The 11,186-nt window shown below is 29.5% G+C and overlaps 1 protein-coding gene across 6 annotated transcripts in view; it reads left to right on the forward strand.

Annotated features, from left to right (window-relative positions):
- Window positions 1-10,780, forward strand: part of LOC148299855 (uncharacterized) — a 31,926-nt gene extending 21,146 nt beyond the window's left edge. For all 6 annotated transcript variants that reach the window (XM_088275603.1, XM_088275598.1, XM_088275599.1 and 3 more), the window contains exons 3-5: window positions 7,103-7,299; window positions 7,878-8,451; window positions 9,663-10,780. In XM_088275603.1, the coding sequence (XP_088131729.1) occupies window positions 7,103-7,299; window positions 7,878-8,451; window positions 9,663-9,737 (846 nt within the window). In that variant the 3' untranslated portion in view covers window positions 9,738-10,780. The remainder of the gene's footprint in view (window positions 1-7,102; window positions 7,300-7,877; window positions 8,452-9,662) is intronic.
- The last annotated feature ends 406 nt before the right edge of the window (window positions 10,781-11,186 follow it).

Consider the following 11,186-nt stretch of genomic DNA (forward strand, 5'->3'; position numbering starts at 1 on the left):
TTTTGGTACTGCCAACCAGAAATGATGTTATAGAAAAAACTCATTTGATGAACTCCTGAATAATTCGTTAGAAATTAAAACCCAGAATTAATGTTAAATGTATCTACACTACGTAGATAGTAAGTTTTCCAATACTGCCCGTGGATGTATTGGAAAACGTGCTATCTACGTAGTGTAGATAAATCACAGTAGAGTCGGATCGCGGTATATATTGTAATATAAACTCAACCGCTCAGAAAAGTACCGAATTTTATCTATAAAATGTTTTCTTAATGTTGTGGTATTTGAGTTGTATAAGTGCCGATATAATGGTGTCATTTTGGTATGAATAGTCGGTAGTTTTACAAGTAATTATGTTTACGTCGTGGTATATATCCCGACGTGATTCCATTGTGAATTTTTTTGTTAGTTATGTTGGTTCTATAATTAACATTGAATTCAAATCAAATCTTATTTAATTATTTTCCCATGTTATGACTTTTCATTAAAATATATCGTTATATCTAATTTTGTATATTAATTAAAAACAATGAACATTATTAACTTTTTACGTAATATACTTAAAGGGAACGTGAGTAAAGGTAGACATTTAACTGGTGAGATGACGATGCGGTTTCAATTCCCCTCTGTTAAAAAAAATCAACATATATTTCAAAAGGGTATATTTTGTATAACAGTATATTCATAAGGGTACCATAACATCAACCAAATTTATAAAAAAACTTTAACTAGAATTGAGATTGAGCATTGATGAATTATTTTTAAAATATTAATCCAAACAATCACAATTGTGGTTAGAAATTACGATCTTCATGATAATCGAAGCCTTGAATGTTTGTAACACTGATTAGTCTATTCAATTAAATATGTGCCATCGATCTAACCATGTATAAGTGAACCGTGGATAAAATGTAAAGAGGTTAAGTATTATAATATTATAATACTCTTTTTGTGCACCGAGGAATGCGATGTCGAGGCCATCTTCATAATAATATCATCGTTCGATAAGGCAACTTTCACCATAACTTAAATAAGTTTCACCATTTTCTGTCATCCATTGACAACATTTGCCATTATTTTAAATCTTAAAATGGATTTAATTACATGAAGTTATGGAAAAGATTAAACATATATGTAGATATATATTTTGTTTTCAATTAATATATTTTTTTTAAATTTTAATCTAATTCTATCAGACGAAACTTGATTCGGATGGTTTATATTTCAAGATAGTTTGAGTGACATCTAACACAAATTCTCGTACAATGATATTTTAAAATATTTATATCCAACCGATCTATATAAAAATTCGTACCAAACGTACCAAACTTGAATTTACAAATATTTTTTAACACCGAGTAGAAGAACACAATGTTACCAACCATTTACTCTGCCAATTTTTTAATCAAATATTGCCAGTAACTCATCCCTACCAAGAATTCAAAAAGCGTTTAGTAATTTATTTTTAGTGAATGAGGGGTTAGATATAATTGAGGAATCTAGACAGTCATTTGAAAATAAATTGTTGATGGGTAATTTGTATTTGTCGCCAAATGCTTTATCTTCTGTATTGGGAGCTTATGGGCTTTATTCCTGTTTTCCCGATAGGCGAATTATTTTTTTTATTTATATTAATGAATTTGGTTAATAAGAGGGAAAATACAATAGGAGATATAGTACGTTCATAGTATTATTCATAATAGATATGGTTCGGAAACGACCGAATCTTAACAATTCGTTCAGATATACTGAGCCGCTGATCCGATATGAAAACCCAATCATATGTTAAATGATTCAGACATTTAGTTTGATTCCATCGATCTTAGTCATTGTCGTCTACACGTTTAACAATTCAGCACGTCGTCGACATTATATTTATTTTTTAAAGAATCGCTGAGTAAAAAAAAACTATGGTATTCTAGTTCGATTTTTAGGATTTGTTAAAAAAACTTACTTAGGTCAACGATGCTGGTCCGTCTGAATTAATTGACGAATAAATAATAAAATTATATTAAAGATTCATCGTTAAAATGATCTGGTTTTGATAAAAAAAAAGATAATTAATTTAGATAATTAGAATTACGACCACCTTTCGTAAAATGCTACCTCAAGATTATTAAGTTTTAACTTTAACCGTACATAATTTGTAATAAGAAAATCTTTAACGTTAATATATATATATATATATATATATATATATATATATATATATATATATATATATATATATATATATATATATATATATATATATATATACATATATATATATATATATATATATATATTATATATATATATATATATGTATATATATATATATAAATATATATATATATATATATATATATATATATATATATATATATATATATATATATATATATATATATATATATATATATATAAATATATATATATATATATATATATATATATATATATATATATATATATATATATATGCATTTAATTACGTTCGTTGTGAACTAAAATTCCTTAAAATATTAATATTATAAAATGTTGCAATACTTCACCATAGAATAGGGTGAGAATATAACGTTAAGATGATGAATTAAAATCCCTTCAAATGGGTAAATTATACTTAATTACTGAAAAACCTGCCGCGTAAAATAATTATTTTAATAACTCGTTTCCAAACGAGTATATAACAATTTGAGTAGGTATTCGATATAGTCGTAAGATGTTATTTGTTTTATTTACGATTAATTAAAATTAAAGTAAAAACAACAATATAACCAGTATATACGTACGTATATAATGTTTTATTAAAAAAATGTACATTCTAAATAATTTGTATTCGAAGCGCTTAATGGTTTTATTAGATTGTATTTAAAAAAAAAAAAAATTGCATTTTTATATATTCACAACATTTTTAGTGTGTCCAAATACTTGTTCACAAATCAGGGTTTTCTCTACTTGGGAGTAATTTTTAGTTTTTTTTTGCATCTCAGCTGAGCATAAATGAAGATGAATATGGAAGTGTGGGTATTTACAGGCCTTATGCTTTACACACGTGCAACATTAACCACTTCACCGAAAATTGACAACTTCACTACTACATTTTTTGGAACTCTTGTATATATAATCAATCTAACACAATATGTAGGTACAAATGATTTCAAAACAGCCATCTTTGTTGGATTAAACACATTTTATTTGGATGTGTGAAAGATCCAAGCCCCGGATTGTTTTACATACTGGGAAAAGCCTGAAAACATGATTTTCATTTTTTATGTGGCGTGTGCGTAGGTATACCAGTATACAATATGCAAATACACTGTCATATAAAGCTACTACTACTACAACCATCACGCCAATTCAACACCACACTCTTCTGTCCTGAAACACACTCCTAGCTTCCTTCACATGCATATGTCTAGTCATACATGCCCTCTGATTACGCAGACTTTTGACACTACCAGATTTTACTTTTGATTGATCAGGTCGTGACATTTTTTTCGGCCGTCCTCGTTCTGTTCGGGAGAACACATTCGGCTTTCGTTCACTAAACATACGTTATTAGTCATATATCGTTATCCATTCGCTCCACATGCCCATACCAAGTGAAATAAAGCTAATTCGAATAATTTTAAAGTAAGAAATAAAAACAACAACAACAAAAAAACATGCAATGTAAAAAAATTATATATAATTAAAGTGTAACTTTGTTTTAAAATCACTATAAATATTTTATTATAACTTAATTATAATGTCTACCAATACTAAGACGGATTAATCAGTCTTATAATTAATTAGTATAAATCAGTCTTGATAAAGTAGCGGTTAGCTTCGAAACCGGTAGACATTATAATTTAGTCATAATAAAATATTTAAATTGATTTTAAAACAAAGTTACATTTTAATTACAAAATGGAAAATCACAAACTTAGTGCTTCAAATATAAATTATGTAAAAAAATATTTAGGAAAATATATAAAATAAAACAATTTTTAAAATCTAAGTTTGAAAAGTGGATTAAGAGTATGAAACTATAATTCTACTCGTACATCTGTGTTGTTTTGGTTGCATTATTCACGAACTGACATTTTTGTGAACGGTTCAGCGCGCGGCGTGAGAATTTCCGTCGAATGACTTACAAACTATATCGCCTACTTAATAAATTAATAGCAGGTACATAGACTTCTTCCAAACTTACATTTCGTAAATTTAATTTGCATTGTTAGATATTTGCTAACCTATTTACTCTTTTGTAATCTAAAATAATTAAGCGAAACAGCTACATAGTAACTTGTGATTACTCAACGGAAACTGCGGACATCGGAAAATCTGGGTTTAAATCATTCCAAAAAAACACGCACATTTAGTAAAACGGTAACGGTATTCAAAGTTCTTTGTGATAGCATAAAACAGCTTTTTAAATAGCCAGTTATTGCTTTTATTCTACTTTTTGCTTTTTTGTCGTCATTCATAACTTACAAAAGAATTGAAAAAAAAGTTGAATACGAGTCCGCGGCCCACTTAGGATGATATTTAATCTGAAATGTATGTCTTAAAATGTATTCTAGTAAAATAATTTTTATATCAATCTAAATTATTTAATAACTATTTTTTTTATACTGATTATCTCATAATATACCTTGTGCACCTTCGATTTAAGCATAGACTATGATGTTCTCTGCGTTAATCTAACCATGATGTGTGAACGCACTAAAATAAAGAATTTATATGAAGCCATTCATACTTTTCCAAACGACTAGCTTTCCCTTAAAATAGAGGGTATGGAAATATCCTTGTAAAATATGTATTTGTGTATATATGTTTTGAAATCTTGATAAAATAATAGTAATGTTTTAATATAAAAGTGAGATTTTTTTCTATTTTCTTTAATTTAAAACTAAGGATATTATTCATTTATTTTGTTTAACATTTATACGACTAGGTTTTTGGAGGAGTAGTCATTCCATCGGCAGGTAATTTATAACACCTTACTTATTGTATCTTATGAGAAAAGAAATTAATTCAACATAAAATAGAATATTTGATTACATTATGTCGATGGGAAACTCCTCTTCAAAAAATAAGAGCGTAAATTAGAATCGCTGATTCAGTAATATTTTGTGTTATTTAAATAAATCAAAAGTAATTATGAAGCTTTAAAAATTAAATGCACCATCAGTAGTAATAAAATACAATGAAAAGAAACTGTCGCATGAATCAAATATCATTTTTAATTGTATTTTTTTTTAAATGTATCTATTTAATTACAGATAAATTAAAATCCGCTAATTACAAATATTATACAGGCGCCGTGGCGTAGTTGGGTAGACGCTCGACTGCGAAACTGGCGTCGCCGGTTCGATTCCCGCTAAGTGCAAAATAAATTCAAGATATATTTATTTTCGATTGCTCTGGGTGTTTATGATGTATTTTTCACATTAACCTTCTCCATACTTACTATCCTACCTGCAAACATGCCTTTTAAAAGTAGAGGATTTGTAAAAACACAAAATTAAAAAAAAATCAAAGAGATCGTACCTATATTTATAAAAATGGTCGTAGTTGATAAAACATTCGTTACCGGCTTATTGAGTATAGACACAAAATACATATCAATAAGCACATTTTTAAAATTTACCTTTCAGTAAAACTTGATGCAGTCAACATTTTTTTCGTATTCATCGAAACATAAATTACAATGGAACTTACATAAATAAATAAACGTTTAAGCCTTTCTTGCGGCTATACTTATAAATGTTGGTATATTTCAAACTAAAATGGGCATATTCATTTAATGGACGTTCTTACAAATCTTGTAAAATACGTTAGCATTAATCATAAACAACGATTTAATTTGTACGTTGGTAAATTCTCATAATTTGATGGAAATTTGTATTGCTCGATGTTTCATACATAATGATTTTGCAAACGCTCCTCTGAATCGGAGTGACACTGCGAGTATTTCACAAAATAATACCAATTTAAGTCTTTGGGCAATCAAAATTAATTAAAGATAAATAATGGAGAGCGATTATTCTTCGAGAAAAATTAAATCAGTCAAATCTAAATTAAGTACACAATTTGTAGCATTATAAATTAATGTTCACGTCTGTAACTACACGGATAGATCTTGTTATGCTTGTTAAAATTAAGAATGTAATCTTAACACTGGCACTGGCGTAATTAAGTATTTGATACTAAAAAAGCTGAAAAGAAGCATGAATTCTCGAAATAACAGTAAATAGTAAGATGAAAAAAAGATTACTTTATTAAGAGTTCAGCTGTGGTCACGTGGTTAGCTGATTTTCATGTTTTGGGTAGACTCTACCCCTACATAATTACTTACCTACAACGACCTACGAAAAAAATTATATTTGTTCACAGCATTTATGAGTGTGTTCAAAAATCTGGGATTTTATCCACTTAGGAGAAGAAGAATATGGAAGTATACAGGGTTTAAATCCTGTCACAACCTGGTTAAGTGATCACTTTACCATTTACTATTCTAAAAAATATTTTCTCTTTTCTAACACTTTCAAGGAAATTTAAAATATGGATATGAGCTTTTCAGTACTTATCGGTTTGTAGGATCATACACACACACATTAACAAAAAGAAACATATTAGATTTATATTATCCACTGACACTTCGTGATGGAATTGCATTTTTAATATATTATTAGATTAAAACCAATATTTTTAGCTTTTCCACTTTTTTTTATTTGACCAGCGACGAAACCCGGTCGCTGGTCAAATAAAAATAAAGTGGAAAAGCTAAAAATATTGGTTTTAATCTAATAATATATTAGAAACATATTAATTGGGGTCATGCTATGTTTTTATTTTCATGTAATATTTTTATTTATTTAATATGGTTACAAAAGTTTTTTTTTTTACTGATTTTAATGAATTTTTTACACATATCTACTTTTACAATCTTAAAATTAATAACGCAGTCCTTTCCAATAAAGAGACTAAGCTGTTGTGTTTGGAGAGTGACTTACACTTATTCTTATGATTAATCATTGTTTATGTTTCTTGGTAACATAATTTATTAACATGTTATTTTGTGTTAATCCCTTCAATACGTATGATGATTGATTTAAGTTTTTTTTCACAGAACCTGGTATTCCTCCTCATCTCCGTATCGTGGTTAGCAGGGGCGGGGGGGATATCGGTGAAGTGGGGTACGAGCGGGGGTCCCATAGTACCCCCTACCCCCGCGCCCCCCACCCCCCCTCCCCAGCCGCCCTACCGAGCACCAGCTCCCGCGTGGGAGGACCAGTCTGGAGACATTCCCAACCCTAATCCCTACAGGTAATTAGAAATTGGAAGAAATAATAACGTATCATTTATTTAGCTACTTTTTGGTGATGATCACTCAAAACAAGGGTTCAAAGATCAATCCAATTTAATGCCAGCATATTCGGTGTTAATTAGTTTAGACGAAGTGATTTCATTCATTTAACAATATGTCAACATATTAAAAAGCGTTAGATTTTTTACTTTCACATACAAATTTTATTCATGAAAAATATATTTTTTTACATAAATTTATAAAGCCACTAGATTTTCTTAGTGTCATAGTGTAAAAGATGGTAAACAGAATATCATGGTAAATTTGATATTTATGAATAAATTGTGAATTTTAAAAATACGTAATCCTGAATGCTTTAAAACAATGATGATTCGTTTAATTCTGGAATATCAACTTCATTCAATTATTCTTTTAAGTATATAAATAAAAAAAATCATCTTTTATTATAGTGGTAAAAGGTCTTTGTGTTACAGGATATGAATTATCATCCTTTTTATTATTAAACACGAGTAGTGCATTCATTTTCATATCGATTGTACAAGTGTATGTTTACAATTTTGTGGTACATTTGTTTCAGGGCTCCTGTTCTGCCGCAACTCGCTCATTTCTTCACAACGAAGGCCCCGAGTCATGTACCGTCATCCGTGCAGTCCCCCGCACAACCAATCTCGAGGAACAGATACACCCACATCGTGTACAACCCTCTCCCCAAAACACAATCCCAGCCTGCCACCACGACTCTCTCGCCACTCAAATCGTTCGTCAACGCCTACGCCCAACCAACCAAACAAGCCCCTGTGCAGAGCACCCAACCTCCGACCAACAATGCCCAGCCGACCAACCAAGAAGAGTACAGACCCGAACCCAACTACCAATCCTTGGAATCCAAGAGCGACTCCAACTATTTCGGCAGCAGTTACCAAGTGCCACAACTCGGAGTCAGATATATTCCAGGATTTGGATATAAATACTTCACTCCAGAACAAGACGCAGATCCGAGGAAATATAGCAAATCCTATACATACGATATCCGAAACAAGCACAACACATTGGATTCTAATGACATTTTTGGCGAGAGACAGCACCAGAATGATTTGGATTTGAGTTATGAAAAAGAAATGGCTCTGAGAATTAAGAAGTCACCAACGCAGGTATTGAGGAATTCAATTTCTTATAATTTATTGCGGATGAAAAATCAATACGTATATACTTAAACACTCGTATATAAAATAGTCTGCGAATAACGTTTCAATAAAATAATAATTGTACACAATTTATTGTAATAATCATGGCAATATTTATGCATCCGTTATTTTAATAATGGTATTTCTACGTGTCCATGTGATCTTTTGTTGTTGCTGCAATACCTCGCGTATTATGTAATTCATAAGTCCTTAAGACACGACACTCATTACTAACGCAGCATCTAAATTTTCAAATAAGTAGGTACTACTCGAACGCAATATTTTCTCATCCATCTCAAAAATCCTAACAATCTTTTGACAAATTGACGAATTAATAAGCTTATTATGCTTGACATAATCCTATTCATTAAAATACTAAAGAGATCAAGAAGTTCATCAACAAAAGCTTTTTTAGCCCGCTTGTTGATTCATTCTAGTAGATATTATTATGCGGTGTTTGCGAGTATGAGAGTTTCTTTTCAAAAATATTTCACTTGCTTTCCCTCTATTCATCAGCCGTATTCAAACGCGTTAACTGAAAATAAACTTCTTTTCACATTCTGTGTTAAGGTTTATAGAATTAGCAATCGGTGAGTAGCGTTGCCGAATACGGAGACTCGTCGAGGAAAGGTAATAAATGTAAAACATGCGCCAAATGTGTTAACGTAATAGACCATGTATAGGCAATAGTGTAGAAAACTCTTATATTTCATATTCGTCGATAGTGACATAAGAATTTATTGACTTCTGATAAGTATGCCTTATAAATTCTACAACATAACTAAATAAATCATTCGGTATAAAATATTTCCTTTGAGAATTTGCGCCGTGCGAATCTAAAGTAAATAGGACCGTATGGTTTGTACATACGAGTACGATTCGCTTTTTGGTACGAAATTATGTGTGTTTGGATACATATTTGCTACTTATGCAATCAGAAATGATTTTTTTATTTGTAAAAAACATTACTTTATAAAAAGATCACGGGTCAAACAAAGTATTAAAAGAAAAAATAGAAAAATTTAAATCAAAACGAATGTTTAATAGGAAAAAATAAGTAAAAAAAAAACAAATAAATAGACAAAAATATTTCCGATCTTAAAAAAATCAAAATAAATCTGAATTTGAAATGGGTCTAACGGTTTCACATAATCATAATGATGTCATTATTTTTACAGTTTTTCGTGCCGCAGCTGCCCATTCAGTACTACAACCAGCAATTCTTCTATCCTGGAAATTACCCGAAGCATTAGCGAAGATAATTGTTATACGAGGAACATTTCCTTTAGTATCCGAAGATATAAGTGTTTGAAAGTGTAATAAACGAAGAAATTCACAATAAAAGGTCACAGATTATGAAGCTAATAAGGATTTTTAATCGTAACAAAGCGAGTGTATTGAACTGTTTTATTGAATGACAATCAAAAATATAACAATTGAATGTTTACGTGCCGTAACTCCCGGTTCTTCAAGGTTTTCGGGAATACAATGAAATGCTAAAATTAACGGTTCAATTGATATCACATTTTTATCGAAATGGAAACAATATATTTTCGATAAGAAATACAGATCTCCGATAAAGATAATAATATCTTGCCTATTGTCTTACAAAAGGTCAACTTTATTTTGGGTTCAATTAAAATATTTTTTGATAAATGAAAATACTTCGTTCGAAAAATTTTATACAAGTATTCCTTTTTAAAATTGTTTACGAGTAAAATTCTAGATTAGATGTAATTCAAAGCATTACAATAATTATTGTGAGTTCTTTATGGCCATAAAAAAAACACATTAACAATAATAATACTTACTGTATGTAGGTACAGATAAAATCGGCACCCATGAAGTAAATATGTGCAAGTCTAATATATTTATAAAGAAATGATAATGCTTATGAATGTTTATAGTTATTTGCCCTTTTTATTGACATTCCTACCGCAGAAGAATATTTTTTAAGTATATTATACTTCGTATATACAAATGCAAAACCATAACTCTTATGGTTTTTGAAAATTCTCATTTAGGTCTTGCGTCAGATTTATCAAAATCAACAATTCGTGATGCACATACTATAACATATAGTTATATATTTTGTACAGTTTGTGATTTATGAATTTTCGATAACACTTAATTTTTTGTAAACTCATTAATTGCTTTATATAAACAATAAAAATCACTGTAAATGCAAAAAAAATATTAAAACAGATGCTGTCATTAATTTACTTGAGTCATATGTGTGCTATACTTTTTATACTGTTTAAAATAATATTTATTTTAATAAAAAAATCAAAATACTTTACATTTGTTTTTAATCCCATCCTTTTCATATATTGTTACATTATCTCTCTTTTGATTTACGTCATTTTTCATCTTTGAATGAAAATGATTCACTTCATATGTAGGAAATTGATTTTCAATAACGTAGGTTTATTATGTTTTTTCTAAGGTCGATATAATAATTCTTCTTTTTCATACCCTTATCCCTATCCAATAGTGCGTAGGGCACTGAATCGTATTGACACAGTGTTATTCTGATCGTTACTTACATGAAGGCAAGGTGATCAATACAATGAATACAATCTGGAGTGTTAGTTCATGGTGGAAAATCAACTTAATTCATTCATTGAATAAAATGGCGGCTAACGAAACGTGGTTGCATATTCAAAAATCTGGATTTAAACCACTCGTGATTTTCTCCTACA

The sequence above is a fragment of the Brachycentrus maculatus genome, unplaced genomic scaffold (assembly GCF_059751285.1).
Source record: "Brachycentrus maculatus isolate JH-2025_06_01 unplaced genomic scaffold, ASM5975128v1 h1tg000914l, whole genome shotgun sequence".
Lineage (NCBI taxonomy): Eukaryota > Metazoa > Arthropoda > Insecta > Trichoptera > Brachycentridae > Brachycentrus > Brachycentrus maculatus.